Source organism: Prionailurus viverrinus, chromosome A3, assembly GCF_022837055.1.
Source record: "Prionailurus viverrinus isolate Anna chromosome A3, UM_Priviv_1.0, whole genome shotgun sequence".
NCBI classification, from domain to species: domain Eukaryota; kingdom Metazoa; phylum Chordata; class Mammalia; order Carnivora; family Felidae; genus Prionailurus; species Prionailurus viverrinus.
This window is the reverse complement of record NC_062563.1, coordinates 122,242,548-122,266,557: the sequence shown is the minus strand read 5'-3', so window position 1 is coordinate 122,266,557 and position 24,010 is coordinate 122,242,548. Positions and strand designations below refer to the sequence as shown.

Here is a 24,010-nt window from a genome sequence, read left to right as displayed (position 1 = left end):
CCACTTGTGTGTGCGTGTGTGCACTCTCTCTCTCTCTCTCTCAAAATAAATAAACATTAAAAAAAAGAAATATCTGGGGGGCGCCTGGGTGGCTCAGTCGGTTGAGTGTTTGACTTTGGCTCAGGTCATGATCTCGCAGTCTGTGAGCTCGAGCCCCGCGTTGGGCTCTGTGCTGACAGCTCAGAGCCTGGAACCTGCTTCGTTCGGATTCTGTGTCTCCCTCTTTCTCTGCCCCTCCCCCGCTCATGCTCTGTCTCTCTCTGTCAAAAATAAATAAACATTAAAAAAAATTTTTTTTTTAAAAAGAAGTATTTGGTAGTTACTAACAGATGAAAAAATATTGAAAATAATGAAAAAAACATCTTTTATGAGGAAAATATGTTAGATTGATATACTAAAAATAAATTTTAATACCATTAGTGAGAAGATGTTGGGAAAACTGGGTTTTCTCATGACTCGTGGTAATGGAAAAAAGCAAAATTTTCCAAAATTAAACTTGGCAATTATGTCACGTATATGCTGAAATGTTTACAAAGGGTATTCCGCAACTCATTCTACTCCCAAGGACCCCCTACCTCTTAAGCATTCTCTAAATTTTTTTCGTAGTATATATCTTCTAATATTTAATATATTACACTTATTGTTTCATCGATACTTATTAGATACACTCCATCTAACATGTAAGTTCAATAAGGGCAGGGATCTTTGTCCATTTTGTTCACAGACATATTCCAAGTACCTAGGACAACATATGGCGCATGATGGACACTTTGATAATGTATCTGAGCAAATATGAAAGAACAAATGAACAATTCAAACAAGCAAGAAGATATTATTTTCATCTACCTGGTTGGCAAAAATTTTAAAAGGCAAACAGTGTTCAGAAATAACAAGGTTATAGGAAAAATAACACTCTCCTACATCAGTGATAAAAATGTAAATTGGTACAACCTTTCTGAAAGTCAATTTAACAACCTGTATCAAGTTTTTAAATGTATATACGCTTTGATAGAACAATCACTGTTTTTAAAATTTACCTTAAACCATCAATCAGATAGTACTAAAAATGTATACTGAGAAAGATGCCTATCCAGATCCACATATCTATCATAAAAGAAAATCGGAAATTTCAATATTTATCAATAAGATTATAAAAATTACAGAACACCCAAAATATAAAATATTAAAAGAATGACATTAAACATATACTAGCATGAAATAATGTTCCCAACATAGTGGATAAAAAAGCAAGTTATGTTAAGAGACTTACAGGAGGATTTTAATTTATATAAAAAAAATATGTAGGTCTATCTATATGCATAGAGAGAATATGGAAGTGTGGTCACCAAAACTTTAACAAAAATTACCTTCAACTGCTTGGGCTTTAATTTTTACTTTCTTCTTTAAGCTCTTCTTTATTACTTGAATTTTTCTATAGAGTATATCATTTTTCTAATCAGAAAAAACAAAGCTATTTTCATTTAGATAACCTCAGAAATCTGTTTCTAATCCCCTTGTGGCAGGTAATATACAGTAAGAAAGAAAACTTATTTCCATCATAAGGGTTTTCTGTCAGATTGACAGACCTTAAATATCTTGACTTCTATTTCACCTTAAATTTAAACAAAGGTTTGGGGCACCTGGGTGACTCAGTTGGTTAAACATCTGACTTCAGCTCAGGTCATAATCTTACGGTTTGTGGGTTCGAGCCTCGCGTTGGGCTCAGTGCTGACAGCTCAGAGCCTGGAGCCTGCTTCGGATTCTTTGTCTCCCTCTCTCTCTTCCCTTCCCTTGCTTGTGCTCTGTCTCTCAAAAATGAATAAATGTTAAAGAACATTTTTTTTTAATCTAAATAAAGGTTTCAACATTGTTTTAGGAAACTATTCCCGGAAACAGAAACCCACCAGCAATGCCCAAGCTAGTGTTACTGGAGACCAGTGTTAAAATCATGCTTTCTACTTGTCTAGCACTTTTTCTGTATTGACCCGGCATGCTAACAAGCATTCAGACAGAAGGCCAAACCAAACCAACAACAACAAAAATGTACAGCCCTTACCAAAAGCTTATATTCTAAAGTATATGCTTCTTGGAAAGTGTGAAAATTGTATTGTCCAACCTACCCAAAAAAGCAATACAATTCCCTACCTACCTATGAAGCTCAGAAATCAATTTAGAAATCACATACAGTAATAGAAAAAAATAGGATCCTAGGAAACAAACAGTACAGAGTCTGGCTCTGCTACCTACTATCAGCTTAATCATGGGTGATTTACTTATTTTTCATTGCGGTTCAGTTTCCTAATCTATAAAACGATGATACCACAAATGCTGTATGATTGCTGAGAGGCCTATTTGTATTGCTACATATAAAGCCTCAAGCTTTATACACCTACCACATGTTTAGTTTGTAATGAACATCAGATACTAACTCTTAACCCTTTATACTCAGAAAGACAGCAAATATCACCATTTCTTCTGTCAAGCCTATCTGAACTTTCCAACGGAAACTTCTAGTTCTTCTAACACATCACTTCAGCCATATCACAATGTCTGTCACCTTCAATAACAAGAACTTCTCCAGAGTAAGACCTACTTTGTATCTTATTCATGCTTATGTTTTCAGCACCTAGTACAGTGCCTGGCATAAACACATAAAAACTGGCAGAATGGGTAGGTGAGTAAAGAAATAAATGGATGGAATTTATCAAAACATCTAAAACAAAACAAGCTTATTTCTAGGATACAGCTGGCTTCCTACTAAATAAAGATCATATCATGAACTAGAAAAGTTTACCTAAAAGAAGCTAAAATTCAGCCAATTCCTTCAAAAAGGTTTAAACCAAATTTAAAAAGCCATACCAGTGATATGCATTAAATCAATGACAGAGAATGTTAATAAAAAGTCAACCTCAAAACTGCACATGAAGTTTTCTAATATCAAAATCTATTTCTATATTACTTTACTAACAACAGAACTATCTCATAAAATTGAAACAAGTCTTGATAGTTTCCTAGCTCCTATCGTATATTTCAAATACAAATAAGTAAAACTGTCAAAACAAATCACACACTCATACACACGCATATAGGGTAGCCAGGTAATAGAAAAAAAAACGATTGTTTGGTTTTCCTTTAGCCATCAATAAAACAGATTTGAGAAATTACTGAAAAAGTCCCCAAAAAAATGTCCCTAAGTACATAAAGATCCAGAACAGAAGTTAGTAATAAAAGAGCTTGCTGCTAAAGAACAAAAGAAAAAAGAGTAAATGAAAATAACTTAGTCTCATTTTAAAAAATAAAAAGAAAGTTATCAATGCAAATAATCAAATTAACATTTCACTGTAATCTACATAAGAGAAACTTAAAGTTGGAAGATTCAAATCTGTTCAGAATAGATTTGAAACAATTACTTAAAAGTATAATCAATCTAGCCTTTTCTAATAAAAGTGCTATTATAGACCTGCCTGGCAGAAACATTATGATCCTATAACATTCATGCTAATTATGTAAATGAAGTTGCTACTATTTGAAAACTATTTGGTCTCTTAATTTAAAATTACATTAGCACTACTCCTGAAACCATTATTACACTATATGTTAACTAACTTGAATTTAAATTTTAAAAAATTACATTAGCACTAAAATTGTTTACCCAATAAAAAGTGCATAATGAAAGCTGCTTTAACACAGATAAAGGTAAATGTAAATAGAAAACCCATAAAATCTAAATCAGAGAAGTGTAAACTAATGAAGTTTTGAAGAACCAGAAAGTTATCTGTTTATCTGTTTACTAAGAGATTTCTCATTCAGAATCTCTTTAGTACTCTTAGAATCCCTAAATTATCATCTCACACTACAAATTACAATATTCCAGATCATGGTTAATATTTCATTTGTGAGCATTTTAGTTCAAAATAAAAGACATAAAATCGGGGACATTCCTTCCACTCTGGGAAGGAAGGAAGGAAGGAAGGAAGGAAGGAAGGAAGGAAGGAAGGAAAAGGAAAAGGAAAAAGGGGAGGAGAGTGGAGGGGAGTGGAGGGAAAAGGGAAAGGGAAACGGAAAAGGAAAAGGAAAAGGAAAAGGAAAAGGAAAAGAGGAGAGAGAAAGAGAAAGAGAAAGAAAGGGAGGGAAGAGCAAGAAAGAAAGAAAAAAGGAAAGAGGGAAAAAGAAAGAAAAAGAAAGAGAAAGGAAGAAATCACACAATCAGCTTAGAAAAAATCATCTTTAGTTGACCAATACACCACTTTATTACCACAGATAAAAAGCATACACAGTAAAATGTTCCTGAATTATATCCAAACGACAGAAAAAAACAAAGTCTTCAAAGTTACAACCATAAGTAATAATATACCATAATTCTAACCATAAAGTGGTAAATATTACTCTAAATTTTTAAAATATTGATATGTTACTTACATTGTAAAATGAAGGTAGGGTTTATGTATAGCAGCAGCTGATGACTGTTTCTTTGGTGATCCTGAGTGACAACTGGTCTCAAAAATTGATAAAGCATTCTCATCTTCACTATCATCTAAAATCAGAGTTTCTATATCTATTCCAAAAAAAAAAAAAAAAAATCCAAAGACTATGAGACTTACAAAGTCATTTAATATTAGTGCCCCTCCAAAGCTAAGAACAACAGGTTTAAAAATCATGTACCATTAACAAGTTACCTATCAAATACAAATCAACCAAGCAAATTGACAAACTGCAGTCTTTTTTAATAATTTGGCTCAGTAGGTTAAGCATCCGACTCTCAATTTCAGCTCAGGTCATCATCTCCCAGTTCCTGGGATCAAGCCCTGCCTCGGGCTCAGAGCTGATGGTGCAGAACGTGCTTGGGATTCTTTCTCTCCCTCTCTCTTTCTCTCTGCCACTTGACTGCTTGTGCATACCTGCACACACACCCATGAGCTCTCTCAAATAAATAAACTTTAAAAAAATTGGGAGAAAGATACATATCCTCAGTTATGAAAATCAGAGAAAAGAAATGTTCAATTCGCAGCAGAGTACCTAGTTCATACATAATAAAATATTTAACCTCCTATTTGACAAACTTAAGAAATCAAGTAATTCATGTGATATTTCATGAGAATCTATCCTTGAAAAATATAGTTTCTGAAAAATATAAATTATAAAGACAGCAAAATGCATTGAATGTTGATGATTTTACTATATATAATATTTTTTATGTTAGTATAATTAATTGAACAATTTTCTGTTGCAGACTACCTGCCAAATAAGGTACTAAAACCTGGGAAAATTAAGATAATTAAAACTTACTACTTTGGGGACATCTGGGTGGCTCAGTTGGTTAAGCATCCAACTCTTCATATTGGCTCAGGCCATGATCTCAGAGTTTGTGAGACAGAGCCCTGCATTGGGCTCTGCACTGACAGCATGCAGGCTGCTTGGGATTCTCTCTGCCAGTACCACCCCACCCCCCCCACCCCCCCACCCCCGCCCCACCGCTCCTTGCACTTGCTCTGTCTCTCTCAAAATAAACAAACATTTAAAAAATTTTTTTAAAAAGCATATTGCTTTCTCTTCAAAGTTCACAGGCTTTACTTTGGTTAGTATATGAACCTAAAGTTTCCCTGTAAATGAATGACTTGTTTTTTTTTATGTTTGTTTATTTTGAGAGAGAAAGAGACAGAGTGAGTTGGGAGGGGCAGACAGAGGGAGAGAGAGAGAGAGAGAGAGGATGCCAAGCAGGCTTTTACTGCCAGCACAGAGCCCAATGCAGGGCACAAATCCACAAAACCATGAGATCATGACTGAGCTGAAACCAAGAGTCAGATGCTCAATCGACTAAGCCACCCAGGCGCCCCTTAATGAATTTTCAAAGGTAACTTCCTATTTGTATCTCAGGTCCAATCTTGAGGCTAGAATTCAAGACCTTATACAACCAGGTTCTGATTTACTCCCTTACTAATGATTTACACTCCATTTGCACTGCACACTGCAGAATGCATTGCCAAGAACAACAAAATATATTGGATGAGTTGAATCCGGAGGGACATTATAAGCCACATAGTTAAGAACACAGGTTCTAGAGTTAGGTGCCCTAGGTTTGAGTAAGCACTGGTACTTACTGAATACAGTAAGTGCTGTATTCAGTGCCAGTCACATGTGACTCCTGATCTCGGGGGTTTTAAATTCGAGCCCTGTTGGGTATAGAGATTATTTAAAAATAAAGTCTTGGAGCACCTGGGTGGCTCAGTCAGTTAAGCATCCAACTTTGGCTGTTACGATCTTACAGTTTGTTGAGTCCGAGCCCCGCATCAGGCTCTGTGCTGACAGCTCAGAGCCTGGAGCCTATTTTTGGATTCTGTGTCTCCCTCTCTCTCTGGCCCTCCCCTGCAAGCTCTCTGTCTGTCCTCTCTCAAAAATAAACAAACATTAAAAAATATTTTTTAATAGTCTTTAAATTAATTAATTAAATGTAAGCCATCATTATTATAGTCAACTTTTCTAAAGAGAGTAACACTTCTATTTGTTAAGATAGAATCTCCCAAGCAATAACAAATAGAACTAACATTCATTCTTTCTTTTTATAAGCATTCACTAGGCAACTACCATATGCTAGGCAATATGCCAGGCCTGGAATATATCCTGGTGAGTGAAATAGAGACATTTTCTATATTCATGGCAAATATAAAAGAATAACATATAAATAACCTTATGACGAAACTCAGAATTTATTTATGCCTATACTTGTTTCATTTTAACAATATGAAAAAGTAATTTATAGTACCTTCTTTCTTGTCACTCTGGCTAATTTCAGCATGAGGAAACACTTTTTGCAAGACTGCTAGGATGTTGTTGAAGCTTCTTTCCAGTAGCGGCTTTATGATGGGGGATAGTGCATGTCCCGAAGACATGACAGCACGTTGAGAAGCAGGCACAATATTCTGCATTGCATGGTAAAAATCTTGGGCATTGAGCACTATTGAGGAAACATCTAGCTGCAGTTTATGACTGCTAGCATAGATCTGGGGATAACGCCTCCGCAGGGCAATGAGGGCAGCTTCAGTGCACAGGGCCTTGATATCAGCTCCACAATAGCCTAATGCACAAAAGGAAAAGAATAACAAAGGTAATAAGTTCATTCTTACAGTACCAACTATAGTTTGCAAATATATACATCTTTATTAATGTATATATTAGGAAATAATACTAAATCAATAATTATATGCAATTTTGTTAGCAAAAACTGACCATTTAAATCACCTAATAAAACTACTCAGTAATAAAAGTATTCTGAATATTTTCATTAACAAAACATGAACTCATGATATAATAAGAAGCCATGTACTTTGTGCCAAAAACACTGATTATAATGTACAATTTTCTTCAGGAAACGTGTTTAAAGAGTAAGTTTCATATCAATCTTTCATCAGTTTAGTCCTCAAGATATTACACTTACCCATAAATTTTTCTAATATCATTAATTTGCAAACACATATAAGGGAGCAGTACAAAGCAGAATATATGCAGAAATTTCAAAAACAGAGTCATTCTACTACCAACTTTGAGTGCCAACCACAAATTTATATGTAGTTACCTGAAAAATTATACTTTAAAGTTGTCACCATCTATCATAATTTCAAAGGTATTAAAGGGAATAAGAATCCATTAAATTTCCATATTAATTTCCTTTTTATATATGTTTAATTTAAAACAATGGATAATCTAGTTCTAAAGTCTATACAAACACAGTGTATTACATTACCCATTACCCATATGTAACTAATTATTGTAGTTAACAGATCAAGCCCCCAGGGCTTTGAAGTCATTTCACTCATTTAAGCAACAAATATATACAAAACACACATAAACTCTTAGGTCTTAACCACAAAAATGAAGAAAAACTCAAATCAGCTATGTTGTTTTTATATCAGCAATTAAACTTGCATTTGGTCACTTTTATCAGTTATGCCAGCAGAGGGAACTACTTGAACCAGTTTTAAAACTAAATGCTATGCTCTTCAAAGAGTGGCATCAAGCTTATTTATCTTTTTATTCCAGGCAATGACCTTGTGGAACACTTGAATAATGAAATAAAAATGGTGATTAGGAAAACTATGAGCAGAAAAGAAACAGCCCCAGACTAACTGGCAGAAAAAGAACATTAAGGTACAAAATCAGATAAAGCAAACTGTAAGTGACTCACACATCTATAATGAAATGTACCTCTACTGTTAGTAGGGCAATCCTGTTCATCAAGTCCCACAAATAACAGAAAAATCCTCTTTGCTCCCTTTCTTCCATAACATGCACCACCGTATCATTTACCTCTTATGTTTATTGTCTGCCTACCCCAACTAGAATGTGAGTTTTGTGAGTGTACGAGTATTCATCAGTTTCGTTCACTAACATATCTCATATACTGAAAATAATACCTGGCCTAGCATTCAATAGATATCCAATAAATATTTATTGAGTGAAAGAATGAATAAAAAAAGAAAGGCGTAACTCCAGGGTTATAGTTTGGTTAGTTAAGACTATAACGTTACCACATAGGATCATAAAAAGTGGAGGAATTGAATCTACTAGATTTTTCATCTTTTTTGAAGATGTCTAAATTCTTTAATCATTAATGAAAAATAAAAATTTCAATGAAAATTATGAAAAAACATAGAAAAATATTGCATTCTTCAAGAAATATTTATTCAGTTAAGGGAAAATTTAGTATGACTGTTAAGAATCTAATTCAGAAAACTATAAGCAGATTAAGCACTAACACTGTCCCATGACAGCAATCAATCTACCAAACAATTCTTCAAACTACCAATAGTCTTTCATTTTATATTCTATTTCTCAATGAATAAACCTGGAAAAAAAGGTACATTTTCCTAGGCCATATATATCATAGTTATATTAGCTTAATAAAATACCAGCTCGGTTATAAACAGTTAATCAAATAAACCGTTTCAGAACAAGTAAAAAATAAACTACCATCTTCAAACAACATAAACAACTACATTTCTTTTTCTTCTTTAAAAGCATATACACAGCTGGAGAATATATTATATGATCCTATTTCTAAGAGCAAAAGCCTAAATTTAAAAAAAACAAGCTCAGAAACAATGCAAAACAGAAAAAAAGAAAAAAAAACATTAGAAGGTATTCTATATAAGTGGTGCCCATAACATTTATGTTTGACATAATGTCAGTAACATACATAATAGTAATGCGCTGTTCATTTTCTCTTAATCTACTAAAGATAATTTAAAAGTTTCTCACAATAGATCCCATTTAAAGAAATAAATTTTCACTCGGATTATCATAATCAATAGACTAAAAGAATGGATTTATCTTCATTACATTTGCCCGTGAATGAGAATTATTGGTTTATATCTGGGGTTCTCAGTCTTGGCTACTCAACAATGAAACTGCAACACCAGTTTCCCAACAAACCTAGTGAATCAGAATCTCTGGCAGTTTAATATCATAAATGTATATTTTGAGAAAGCTTTACAAGTGATTCTCATATACGAAAGAAAACACCGAGAACTACTTGATTAATAATATACTTCCTTTACTAGACTCTAAAACAATTAAAATTACATGAAAACCATGGCTAAAAAGTTATATTTAGTATCACATGTCCTGGTTTAGGCCTCTTGTCTTACATAATACAGTATATTTTTTCACTTTCTAAAAGGTCCTGATTTAGAAAACTAGATGCAGGTAATATGATCATCCTAGATATACAGAAAACACACTACAGCCTTTTGAAAGTTAAAAGCTGACATTAAAGAAAATACCAACATCCCTTTCATAAGAATTCCATAATCATATTAATTCTACCATTACAATTCTAATACTGAAGAACACACACATATATCTAGATACCAAGGAAAAAGCATTCCTTTTTTTTTTTTAAAGTAAGCTCTATGCCCAATGTGGGGGCTTGAACTTATGACCCAAAATCAAGAGTCTCATGCGCTAACAACTGAGCCAGCGAGGCACCCCAAGAAAAAGCATTCTTAAATATTGCCAATGAAATGGAATTTGTCTGAAAAACTAAAAATACAAGCTATTAAATAGGTTATAGACTAGACAAGGTAATAATAAAATTTTAGGAAGTTACTGTTTAAGTAAAACATCAAACATAACAAAGGTCCACAAGATAGACCCCTCACTGATAAACTTTCATTGTTTTGGCCCTCTCAGTGAAAATAAATAGAGAAATATGATTAGGTTTGAGGTCCCCATAACCTTAAGCTCCTACTATTCATGCATGTGATCTGGACACCGAAATTATGTGAGGACTACTTTAAAAAATCACACCTATTATGCATGCAAACACCTCCAAGTACTTGGGAATTTATTTCAAGGTAAAAGTTACCAAATCCATAACCTCTACAAGAGGTCAGTTGTCTGTACAGTTTTTCATCAAGACTACATACTCCTTTTGTTAGGCATATATTTTACTGGACTTAACCCATACATGTCAAAACATGTTTGGGATACAGAAAATGCTAAGTTCATAATGAATTTAAAACATATTACTGTTCCTGTTTGAGGACCTGCATTTTTTTATGTGAAACTGGCTTCTTACATGGAATAAATGCCAAAATCAAAAACAGAAGTCATTTAATTATAATGGATTTTTATGTCACTCTCCAGGAAGAAAATAGTGTATATCCATAAAAGCAGATTTCTTCTAAACCACCACCACTGCCACCACCATCCCCAAAAGGCAAGAGAAATTTTTTAGTCCTGTAAGAAATTATGTCTCAAAAATGTTTAAACTTAAGAAACTGACTTTTAAAGCTAAAATAAATCACTTGGAATAATGAGAAGTTGTGACCTTTGGAAATGAAAAGGGAAACTGGGATTCTAATATTTAGGATGAGGAACTAGAGTGTAATCTTTCAGATGGTAAATAGGGTAATAGCAAGTAATTTTAAAATACCTATCTTTTAGGGAATTTCCAAAATTATTTGAAGACTTCTGCTTATTTCAGTTAAGGATATTCTGTGACAGATTCACAGAAGAATCCACAAAGATTTCCCAGTCTGATCCGTACTCTAATAAAATAATATCCTAAAAGTAGCAGGAAATAAAAGGGGGCAAATTTCAAAAAGGGAAAAGACTGGATTTTGTACCAAATACCACCCTCTCCCATAAAGCAGCACAAGGCTTTGCAAAGGTCAAGCCAAATTTACATGAAATGGGTTTGGCGCATGCTCTCTTATACCAGGCAAAGCTTAAACTGGAGTAGTGCTGGAGAGATTTACGTTTTCTCCTCACCAGAAGATGTCGAGGTCTTTGTGGTTCAAAAGTTGAGGTATGCTGCTTCGGAGATGGAGGTCCCTGTGGATGAAGAGGATAATTCGGATGTAGCTAACTGAATGGACTAATGTTCTATTTAAGTTTTAATATTTGATGGTGGATCACAATGATTTTTTAACTAAGTTACTCTTTCTGGTTTTGGTAACTTTAAAGTTTTCCCAAGTAGACTGCTGATAGTTAGTGAACTTATTTGGGGGTTTTTTCATAATGCTTAAAAAGTTCATGGAGAAAGATTTTTTAATTTTTGTTTGTGAGAGAGTAAGAGGAAAATAGACAAAAGACAGAAAAAGAATGAAGGGGAAATACCGGGGTGTATACTCAGTTGTTTAATACTGTATTCATTTTTATTTCAGACCTAATTAGAGCCAAAACCCTGAATTCCAAAACCCTTGAATTCCACCTCCTATGTATGATCATGTATGTACATAAAATACTCTCACTATATCCTTTTAGGACAGTTGTATTCATTCACTCTGTGGGGAGGATCTTCCACTCTGTGAATAATATAACATTAAATTGGACAGTTTTGTATTTTGAGAAATACTAGCAGATGCCAGTAAGTATTTTCTTTGAAGACTCCTCTCACTCAACTTCTTTCTAGACCACAGGCATGAAGATGAGCCCATCAGGTAATCAATCTGCAAAGTAAAAGACTGCAGTCCTGCCTTTGACATGGACCTTTATGTCTCAAGGTTAAGCTTATTTTTCTTAGTAAAATTTCTGAGAGAGAACAATTCCTAAAAGGACACAATGCAGTAATATCATGGAAATCCAGCACTCAATGAACATATTACTACTAGCTTTGTTAATCATCAAACACCTAATGGCAGCTAAAATTGTAATTTAGAAGTGTTCAAACTTCAAGTGAAATGTTCAAAATAAGTGTTACATTTAAAGGCAAAGTCAGCCATCTATTGCACACAGACATAACTATATTCATTCGCATTCCAAACATAAAGGGAAAGGGCCAGCAGAACAAACAGTAACAATGAAAGAATTCAAATAATAGCACTCACCAACACATTTTTCGGCCAATTCACCTAAAAAAGCATCTGATAATTTTGGATTCCAATCCCTGGTATGGATCTGTAAAATGTGTTTTCTTGCCTAAGAAAAACAGTACAAATAAATAAAATATCACCAACCTCTCAAGTGTATTAGCTGGAACAAATTTATGCACTAACCATACCCCAGAAAAACAACTGTTGTTTTTTGTTTTGTTTTTTTTTTAAGTTTATTTATTTATTTTGAAAAGGGGGAGAGAGGACTTGCAGGTGGTTTGCAGGGGGAGAGGGGGACTGACAGGGACACAGGGACAGGGAGAGGGAGGGAGGGAGGGAGGGAGGGAGGGAGGGAGGGAGGGAGAGGGGGAGATGGGGAGAGAGACAGAGAGAGAGAGAGAGAGAGAGAGAGAATATGAATGAATGAATCCCCAGCAGGCTCCACACTGCCAGCCCGGAGGCTGAAGCGGGGCTCAATCCCATGAACCGTCGAGATCACCACTCGAGCTGGTATCAAGAGTCAGACACTTAACCAACTGAGCCACCCAGGCGCTCCAACAACTATTTATTTTAAAAGACATTTCTATACCATGACATCCACGTCAACTCTAATTTCCCATAATAACAATACAATAATATGTGGTAGAGATCATGTCTCTGTTTAACAAACCAAGATATTTAATATTCTGAGAGGTGAAGGAATCGACTAGTGGCACATGTGACTAAGTGACTGATCTTGAGTCATCTAGGACTAGATTCAAAACTAAGTTTCAATATTTTACATCAGATCATTTTTACCATCTAAATACATATAAAAAACACTTTAATGTATTATAACATTTATAATCTTTTACTGAAATATGTCTTCTTCTTCCACAGTCAAAAAGAAACTGAAGTAGTAAGAATCCATAATCAGCTGATATTACCATCATGAAGAGGCATATCAGAATTTTACTTTCACATTTACCTTCTTTCAAGGAAAAAACAACACTTTGTAAAACTTGAATACACTTGTTCCCTCAACACTGCTACTTGAGCTTCTTAAAGACTATGAAAAAGCAAATTATAACCAAGAGGATAATTGTATTGGCTTGATGAGGAATTTGGGGTCCAGCACCAGAACAAAAAGGACTTCAAAGTCATCAAGCTAAGTTGATGGTCACCTGGGTTGCTCAGTCAGTTAAGCAGCCGACTCTTGGTTTCAGCTCAGGTCATGAACTCCTGGTTTGTGGGATTGAGCCCCGCATAGGGCTGATAGCACAGGGCCTGTTTGGAATTCTCTCTCTCCTCTCTCTCTCTGACCCTCCCCCTCCTCTCTCTCTCTCTCTCTCAAAATAAATAAATACACATTAAAATTTTGTTTAAAAAGTTGAGGGGCGCCGGTGGCGCAGTCGGTTAAGCAGCCGACTTCAGCCAGGTCATGATCTCGCAGCCCGTGGGTTCGAGCCCCGCGTCAGGCTCTGGGCTGATGGCTCAGAGCCTGGAGCCTGTTTCCGATTCTGTGTCTCCCTCTCTCTCTGCCCCTCCCCCGTTCATGCTCTGTCTCTCTCTGTCCCAAAAATAAATAAACGTTGAAAAAATAATAATAAAAAATAAATAAATAAATAAAAAATAAAAAGTTGATAAAAGGGGCGCCTGGGTGGCTCAGATGGTTGAGCAGCCGACTTCAGCTCAGGTCATGATCTCACGGTCCATGAGTTCGAGGCCCACAGTGGGCTCCATGCTGAAAGCTCAGAGCCTGGGGTCTGCTTCAGATTCTGTGTCTCCCTCTCTCTCTCTCTCTCTACCACTCGCCCACTCACGCTCTGTCTCTCTTTCTCAAAAATAAACATTAAAAAAATTTTTTTAAATAAATAAAAAATAAAAAGTTGGTAAAATTTGATATCACTCGCTATTGCTCAAATTCCAAGTTCTAAGTTAGGTGTTCAGCTACCAAAATTAAAGCAATGATGTGACATTTATTTTCTTCGAACTCAAAGTATCTGACTGAATAGATACCAAAAAAAGTATAAAATCAAGATCTAAAAAGAATGTCATCCTGAGAGCTTTTATTCTCTAGAAGATGAATGACATCAAGAATCTATTTTACCTCATTAGCAGCACAGGCACCACTTAGTGAAGACCCTCATAGAATGAGAAGCACATCAAAAAAACAAATTTAAGGGGTGCCTGGGTGGCTCAGTTGGTTAAGCGTCTGACTTCGGCTCAGGTCATGATCTCACAGTTTGTGAGTTCAAGCCCCGCGTTGGGCTCTGTGCTGACAGCTCAGAGCCTGGAGCCTGCTTCAGACTCTGTGTCTCCCTCTCTCTCTGCCCCTCCCCTGCTCACACTCTGTCTGTCTCTCGGTCCCTGTCTCCCAAAAATAAACAAACATTAAAAAAAAAAAAATTAAGCTGGGAAATACCTTGAAAAATATCTATTCTTACCCTGTCATTTTACAAAATAAGTAAAGATTTAGAGAAATGAAATTAATTACTTAAGGTCAAAAGTTATTGTCAGGTCTCTAAAACATTTAGTGCCTTGCTCTTTCTCTATATAATCAACCAGAGTCTCCTTTCTTTATCATAAAAACAAGAAATAGAAGATGAAATTAACTAAATTAGAAATGCTTCATTATGTGCTTTAACTCTCTCTCCCTCTGTATATATAAGTTATATGGCTTCCCCTACTAGAAAGTAGCTTCCTCTACTATTAAAAAGTCAAAGTCAGGGGCGCCTGTCAACTGAGCATCCAACTCTTGATTTTAGCTCAGGTCGTGATCCCAGGGTCATGGGACTGAGCCCCATGTCAGGCTCTGCACTGGGCATGAAGCCTGCTTGAGATTTCTCTCTCTCTGTCTGTCTTTCTTCCCCTCCCTTCTTCCCTCCCTCTCTCTCTCTCTCTTCCTCTACCCCTCTCCTGCTTGCACACACACACGTGCTCCATCTCTCTCTCTCTCTCTCAAATTAAAAAAGAAAGATTCAAAGCCATATTCAAGCTCTTACTTTTCAGGATTCATAAATACACACATAACACATAACAATAATCATTAAGTGTTGGTGGTAATAAAAACAAACAAAAGAAATTAAAAAGCATCACTGCTTCAAGAAAATGTGTTATTTTTTGCTAATAAAGGGTTAACAAAATTAGTAAAATTTGGAAGAACCAGAGCTTACTTTTACTTTTTTTTTTTTTATAATAGTTGGTCAAACAACAGGAGTCATGATATTCCACCGCTCAAACTACAGGACTAACATGAGACACTGACTGGTTATTGCTTTAAATTAATGGCCAAATGGAACCTTAACACTCCTCTCAATCCTTCCCTAAGCCATTCATTAGGCCTATCTCCTAGCAGACTAGTTCAGTTTCTCTATCTGCACACTCAGCTTCTCATTCAGACCTTGCTTGCTAAGTCACTAAGAAAACTGAAGCAGTCAAAAGAGAAGTTCCAAAGACTCTCCACAGCAACTGGGTCCACCTGTCAGCATATGTACCCATAATATTCTGTCTTCTCCCTAGTATCACAGACGAACTATCCAAATCCTATCTAAAGTCATTCTCACCACTCATATAGTAAATACTATCCCCCCTCTTGCCTATTAAGGACACACTATGGTAATTCTTTCTCAATTTCATCACCAAAATTTCCTTCTCTACTGAATAACTGTCTCAGCTTTTTTAAGAACATAGGTTCTCTTGCCTCCAATTCCCTCAACATCTATCACCTTACCTCAATCCTTTGTGTCCTTGTGCAGCAAAACTCTTTGAAAAACTTACCTTCATTAACTGTCTCCAGTTCCTCCCCTCCTGTTCTCTCTTAAGCTAACCATACTCCAGACAAGCTTTTTTGCACCCACCACTAAATCAACTTGCTCCCATCAGGTTCACCAATGACCAGCATAATGATAAATACAATGGCCAATTTTCTGTCCTCACCTGAGTTAATTTAGCAACATCTGACAAAGTTAGTCATATACTCATTGTTACACTTCTTCACTTGGCTTCCAGAATCCACTTACATAGTTTTCCTCTTACCTTACTGACTGTTCCCTAGGACAGAGGATTTGATAATCTCATCTAATCTTGATAATCTCATGACTTTATTATCTAAGCAAAAAAAAAAGGCTAGTTCAGGCCTTTTCCATAGACACAGACCAAGAAAAATGATCTTAGGTTTAGGTCTCAAAGCAGTTTCCTTGAAACGTAGACAGTTAAAATAACATGGAAAACTATGTTGAGATCCATGCCGTACAATATGGTAAGCCACTAACCACACAATGCTATTTTATTTAAATATTTAAAGAAAATTTAAAATCAGTTCCTTAGTCACACAAGTGACATTTAAAAAGCTCAATAGCCACATGTGGCTAGTGGCTACCATACTGGACTGTGCTTAATGGACAATGCAAATACAGAACATTTCAATCATTAGAGAAAATTCAATTGGACAGTGCTGTTTTAGACCTTGTTTATTGTTTTTGTGTGGATTGTACATGAATTGTGAGGATTGTGAACGGCATACATGACTGAGGTCCACGTGACTAGGGTGATATAGAAGATAATCATTTAATTCAGATAATGGCTTTCCTGTGCCGAAATGAACACAGACTGTGTCTCTTAGAACTAAACACACTCTCCACGTATGCTAGAGCCTAAAAGATGTGCTTGGACTGAAGTTGTCCCAAACAAAGATAACTGGGGCTTCCCCATGCTGAAATAGACTGTTCCCACTTCTACCCTTGTCCCCACAACAAAGCACACCTCTACACATTGATACAGTCCTGGAAGCTGCACTTGGGTAATGAAAAGGCTGTATATTCTATGTTTCCTATCCTGACAAAGTCAGGTAAATTCAGTACCAAAGTAAAGCCTCTAAGTTAGATAGTCCAAAACTGAGACAACTACAAATGTGGATGTGTAGACTGATTTCAAACTCAAGTATTAACTGTCCTACACAACAGCAACATTGCCTTCATTTCCCCATAATCTTCTACACTGTCCTACTAATCACAGCATTTCACATCTATGTATGTAAACCAGGCATTTTACATGGAGATCTAAATCAAAGCTATGCAACAATTACAAATGTGCATGTGTGTATATTATATATTCATAAATAGCATCTTCTTTCCTTAGGTTATATTTGTATGGATATGTTATAAATGTTTTAATTATGCTTAAAATGTTAAATTACATAGAAAATATTGTTAAATATAGTATCTTCTCTACATATATCTCTCCCTCTCAAACTTGAGATCCTCGTGAAAAGACAAGTCAATGAATAAACTGGTCCAAACCAAGAATAATAAAAATACCAAGCAGAATTAGGGGAAAAACTTGTATAATATATTAACATTTTACACAATGACTATACATTGTATAATTATACATTCTTTTTAAAAAAAATACACTGTAATGAATAATTTTTGCTGCTCTAAATTAAATATGATGTTATGGTCATTTCTATGAAAATTTGCACATTGGGTTCTTATTTATAAGCTCACTAATATTCTGAAAACATTATTTTTATGGGAACAAAGCTATTTTGGCTAAGTGGAGACATATAACCTGCCATCCAAGATAATTACTACAATCTGGTGAACTAAAGTAAGCATTTTAGTAACCTAATCAAGAGTTTTCCTGAATAATTATTAATAGAAATAGACTAAATTATTTAATAATCACAAGCTTTTTCTGAGAATTAACCTAAGATATTTCATAAGCACAAAATTTTAGAAATGAAAATTCATAAAATATCACTCTCACAGTACATACATGGTTGATAAATGGATCACAAATAAATCTTAACACATTGAAAACAAAAACTTACCTTTTGATCAGGCAGGTTGAAAAGGAATTCTCGGTCAAAACGACCCGGTCTCCTGAGAGCAGGATCTATAGAATCAAGTCTGTTTGTAGCACCAATAACAACAATTTCACCCCTGTTATCTAATCCATCCATAAGAGCAAGGAGGGTTGATACTATAGAGCTGTAACAAAAGTTTCAGACAAAATGATAAATTAAAAAAAGGAAAGAAAAAACTGTAAAAACTGCTGCTTATACTACACTTTATCAGTCTTAAATGCTAATAAAATTATAGCATGAATAAATCTTAATGCAAAATAATGTACAGAAATTATTTTTAAAAGTATTCAAACAATTCATTAATAGACACATAAAGCAAACAAAGAACAATAAAAGAGATAAGGATTCCATCAGAATTAATAATTTTTCTGCTTCAAAGGGCACTATCAAGAAAACTGAAAAGGCAACCTAAAGAATGGGAGAAAATTTTTGCAAATTATATACTTGATAAGGGTCTAAGGTCCAGAATATACAAAGAACAATTACAAGTCAACAATAAAAAGAAAATTAACTCAACTTAAAAATAGTTAAAAGAGGGGTGCCTGAGTGGCAGTCAGTTAAGCATCTGACTCTTGATCTCGGCTCAGATCATGATCTCACAGTTCGTGAGTTCAGGTTCCGCATCAGGCTCTGCACTGATGTTGCAGAGCCTGCTCTCATTTCTGTCTCTGCTTCTCTCTGACCTTCCCCCACTTGTGCTCTCAATCTCTCTCTCTCTCTCTCTCAAAATAAATAAACTTTAAAAAAACTTTTTTTTAAGTCAAAAGATTTAAATAGACATTTCTCCACAGAAGATATACAAAGGGCCCATCATTAGGGACATGCAAATCAAAACCAAATGAGGTACCACTTTGAACCCCCCAGCATGATTATAATAAAAAAGACAGATAATAGTAAATGTTGGCAAGGATGGGGAGAAATTGGAACATTCACACAGTGCTTGATGGAAATGTAAAATGGTGTGCCTCCTTTGAAAAGTCTGACAGTTCCCTCAACTATTAAACATAGAGTGATCATATGATCCAGCAATGTCTAAAAAAAACTTGTACAAAAATGTTCACAGCAGTATTCATAATAACTAAGAGGCAGAAATAACTCAAATGCCCATCAACAGATAAATAAATGTGGTGTATCAATACAATAAAATAGAATTTGTCAATAAAAACAAATGAAGTACTGATAGATGCTATGATACAGATGAACCTTGACAACATTGAGTTAACTGAAAACAGCCAGTCACAAAAGTCCCCATATTGTATGATTCCATTTATATGAAATATCCAATAGGCAAATCTACAGAAATACAAAGTACATTAGTGGTTGCCTAGGGTTTAGTGGGGGATGAAGAGGAGATTGGAGAGTTATGGGTAAAGATTAAAAGGTTTCTTCTTTCTGGGAAGATGAAAATGTTCTAAAATTAGTTACGGTGACAGTTACACAACTCTAGAAATATATTGAAAGCTACTGAACATGTGGTTTAAGTGACTGGACTGATGATATATGAACAGTATCTCAATAAAGCTGTTTTTAAAAAGAAACACAGGGGTGCCTGGCTGGCTCAGTTAGTAGAGGATGTGACTCTTCATCTTAGGGGTCATGAGTTTGAGCCCTACATTGGGTATAGAGATTACTAAAAATTAGTTAATTAAAATAAATATAAAAATCTCAAAAAAAAATCTAAAAGTCTGTTTTAATATATAGCAATCTGGGGGGAGGGGTTATATCTGACAATTTATATGATGTTTAGAGTTCCTATAGAATTACATGTGCATTAGGGGTGCCTGGGTGGCTCAGTCGGTTAAGTGTCTGACTTCTGCTCAGGTCATGATCTTGCAGTTCATGGGTTCGAGCCTCGGGTTGGGCTCTGTGCTGACAGCTCAGAGCAAACAGCTCGGATTCTGTGTGTGTGTGTCTCTCTCTCTCTTTCTCTCTCTCTCTCTCTCTCTGTCTCTCTCTCTCTCACCCCTCCCTTGCTTGTGCTCTCTCTCCCTCAAAAATAAATGAATTAACATTAAAAAGAAAGAATTACATGTGCATTACTATTACCCTTTCAGACAATTTCTTTACAATGGCAACTATTTTAACTAAGTTCAACTCAAAATAATCTTGTGCATATTTTAGAGGAGTTTTTGAAACTATGACTTAAACATTTCTGAATAAATTTGTTACATGTCTAATTACAACAAAAATCAGTTCTAGTAACAAAGGTCTTCCTAGTGTTTCCCAACTGTTCTCATTTATATCCTTTACTCTTACTGCTAATACCTGCCAGTAATAACTTCTCCAATATGCTCAACATGTTAAAGAAATCATTCTCACCCCCAAATAAACTGTTCTAAATGTTTCTCGAAACTATAAATGGAGGGGCACCTGGGTGGCTCAGTCGGTTAGGCGTCCGACTTCGGCTCAGGTCACGATATCGCGGTCCGTGAGTTCGAGCCCCGCGTCGGGCTCTGGGCTGATGGCTCAGAGCCTGGAGCCTACTTCACATTCTGTGTCTCCCTCTCTCTCTGCCCCTCCCCCGTTCATGCTCTCTCTCTCTGTCTCAAAAGTAAATAAACGTTATAAAACATTAAAAAAAAAAAAAAAACTATAAATGGAACCAAAATGCTAGAGATCCAGTGTACATGCATAGAGAGGATTTGTGCTTGTTCTTTTCTTTTTTTTCTTTTTTTAATGTTTATTTATTTTTCAGAGAGAGACAGAGCCTGAACAGGAGAGGGGCAGAAAGGGAGGGAGACAGAGACTCCGAAGCAGGCTCAAGGCTCTGAGCTGTCAGCACAGAGCCCAATGTGGGACTCAAACTCACAAACCCTGAGATTATGACCTGAGCTGAAGTCAGACACTTAACCTACTGAGCCACCCAGGCACCCCTAGACTGGATAATTCTTTATTCTGAAAGACTGCCCTGTGCATTATGCAATGTTTAACAGCATCCCTGGTCTCCACCCACTGTCCAGTCTTGACAATAAGACCTACCCGGGCACCCTGTGCTTGTTCTTTTCTAATTAAATAAGAGAAAATTAATGACCTAAGTGTTTCACTTCAGATATAAAGAGTGCAATAAGCATCCTGAAGCCTAAGTTCATATTTATTACCTCAAATTTTTCCTTAGCACATTCCAATCACAGATAGGCATGTCAAGTGTTTAAGATTTATCAACATTTTTAAGTGTTTTCTACAAGGATTTTCAGAAGACAAAGTCTTAAACATGGCCAGAAACAGAATTATAACTTAGCTTAGATTCTACCAACAGTTGTCTTCTTTAAAAAAAAAAAAAATCAAATGACCAGCCCTTGGATCAAAATCCTCTAGTAACCCCTATTACGTTCAAAATAAAGTCCAAACTACTTTATACTATATCTGAGGCCTACCTGCCTGCCCTAACCCTTCTCCTACATTATCTTCTAAAAGCATTTGTGTAATTTAAATATGGATCTAAATAAAATGAACTGGAATTGTTTTGTATGGTATGAAGAGGGATCCAATTTTTTCACCAGATACCCAATTCTCCCAACATTATTTATTGAAAAGGTCATCCTTTCCCAATAGTATTGCACTGTCTCTTTTATTATAAATCAAGCATCTATATATGTGTAGATTTATATATGGCTCTGGCTCTTTTCCATCAGTCTATTTATCAAGACTTCTACCAACATCAAATCATCTTAATCCTAAGAGGCCTTAATAACCAGTAGAGCAAATACTCCCACCTTGTTCTTCCACAAAAGTCTTCACTATTCTTAGTCCTTTTTATTTCCATACAAATTCCAGAATCATTTTGTCAAGTTCCGCCCCAAAAAAGTTGATTCTGAACAGGATTATACTGAATCTATTGATAAATATGGAAGAACAAACAACTTTTAAATATCCAGTCTTCCAACTTATGTAATGGTATTTCTCTCCATTTATTTTATTTTCCTTTAATGTTTCTGAACCAAGTTTTATTCTTCCCCCCAAAACTGTACATGGAACTTAATTTATTCCCAGTATCTTCTATTCTAAGTGAGTTTATAAATAGTAATTTTGCATTTTTATGCAGAAAACTGGTACATAGAAACACAAAATTCTCTATAATGATTGGTTTAAAGTTGCAAGATGCTCATTACTATACTTAAGAAGTTATCTAGGGGTGCCTGGGTGGCTCAGTCAGTTAAGCGTCTGACTTCAGCTTGGATCATGATCTCATGGTCCGTGACTTCAAGTCCCACGTTGGGCTCTGTGCTAACAGCTAAGAACCTGGAGCCTGCTTCGGATTCTGCATCTCCCTCTCTCTCTGCCCCTCCCCCACTCATGCTGTCTCTGTCTCTCAAAAATGAATAAAAGTTTAAAAATTTTTTTTTAAAAGAAGTTATCTAGAGACAGCTTTGGAATTTCCACATGCGTAATTATATCACCTACAATGACAACAGTATTGTTTACTCCTCTTCAATACACACACCTTTGTATTGTTTTTTCCTGCCAGACTACACTAACTGGGATCTGTGTACACTGTTGATCAGAATTGTTCACTGCAGCCATGCTTATAATACCTCATATTAAAAGTTTTCATCTTTCAACATTAAGTATGTTTGTTATAGGTTCTTATAGATACCTTATATTCTTCATTCTCTAAGATGAATGATCTTATCAAAAATAAATATTAAATTTCATCCATTTCTTACACATCTATTGAGATGACCATATGATTTTTCACTAATATGATAATGCAATTAATTTACCTTAATTGATTTCTCTCATGTTAAACAAACCTTGTACATGTTAAATACAATCAATTTGGTCATGATGTATTATTATCCTTCTTAAAGCTTCCTAGAAGTCACATGTTACTATTTTCTTTAGGAGTTTTATATCCATGTTCACAAGTGAAACTGGGTTCCAATTAACTTTCTCATACTATTTTACGTAAGTTTTTCTTTTTAATTAAGTCTTTTGAAGATATATTTGACATACAATACACTGAACATTAACTTAAAGTACACAACTGGGTAAGTTTTGAAGTAAATACACACTTGTGAAACTACCTTGTAATCCATCCCTACAGCCCTTCCTTGACCTCTATCCAATACCCAGGCAACAACTGATCTGTGTTCTTACTTACAGATTAGCTTGCATTCTCTAAAATTTTATATGTATGGGATCGCACACTAAATACTCTTTTTTTTCCGGATTCTTTCACTGAGCATAATTATTTTGAGATTCACCACACTGTTGGTTTACTAATAGTTTCTTCCTTTTCATGGTTAAGCAATATTCCATTATATGGATATGCCAAAATTTGTTTACTGAGTCACATGTTGATGGCCATGTGGATTGTTCCTAATTTGGGACTATTATCAAAACAGCTATGAACATTCATATACAAGTCATGAAGATTTTCCCATAGGTTTGTTCCTAAAAGTTTTACACATTTACCTCTTAAGTTCATGCCTTTATCCTCTTAACCTTTAATGCTTAAAGAATCTGACACATCACATTTTGCATTCCTAATATTGCGTATCAAGGTCTCCTTTTTGTCCTGACCAATCATGCCAGAGGTTTGTTAATTTTATTAGTTTTTACAAAGAAGCAACTTTTGATTTGTTGATATCTATACATCTTTGTTTCAAGTTCATATTGTTTGCTATTTTTTGTTTACTAGTAACACTGAATTAGAGTAACAGCTCTTAACAGCAAACAAAATTCTCTTATATCTTTTTGTTTCTTATATTCTGTATATCACTAAACTTTGAAAATTAGTTATGATTTAAGACACAATATATGATCAATTTTTATAAATCCTGTGTATGTTTGAAAACAGTGTTCATTCTATATTTGTCTCAGGTAAGTATACCCACTAGATCATAAAATA

The 24,010-nt window shown here is 35.2% G+C and overlaps 1 protein-coding gene across 3 annotated transcripts in view; it reads right to left on the bottom strand.

Moving 5' to 3' along the window:
* Window positions 1–24,010, bottom strand: part of ATAD2B (ATPase family AAA domain containing 2B) — a 167,452-nt gene that overhangs the window by 62,804 nt on the left and 80,638 nt on the right. For all 3 annotated transcript variants that reach the window (XM_047852433.1, XM_047852434.1, XM_047852435.1), the window contains exons 14-17: window positions 18,124–18,283; window positions 12,327–12,417; window positions 6,761–7,072; window positions 4,420–4,555 (exon numbers count right to left, since the gene is read on the bottom strand). In XM_047852433.1, the coding sequence (XP_047708389.1) occupies window positions 4,420–4,555; window positions 6,761–7,072; window positions 12,327–12,417; window positions 18,124–18,283 (699 nt within the window). The remainder of the gene's footprint in view (window positions 1–4,419; window positions 4,556–6,760; window positions 7,073–12,326; window positions 12,418–18,123; window positions 18,284–24,010) is intronic.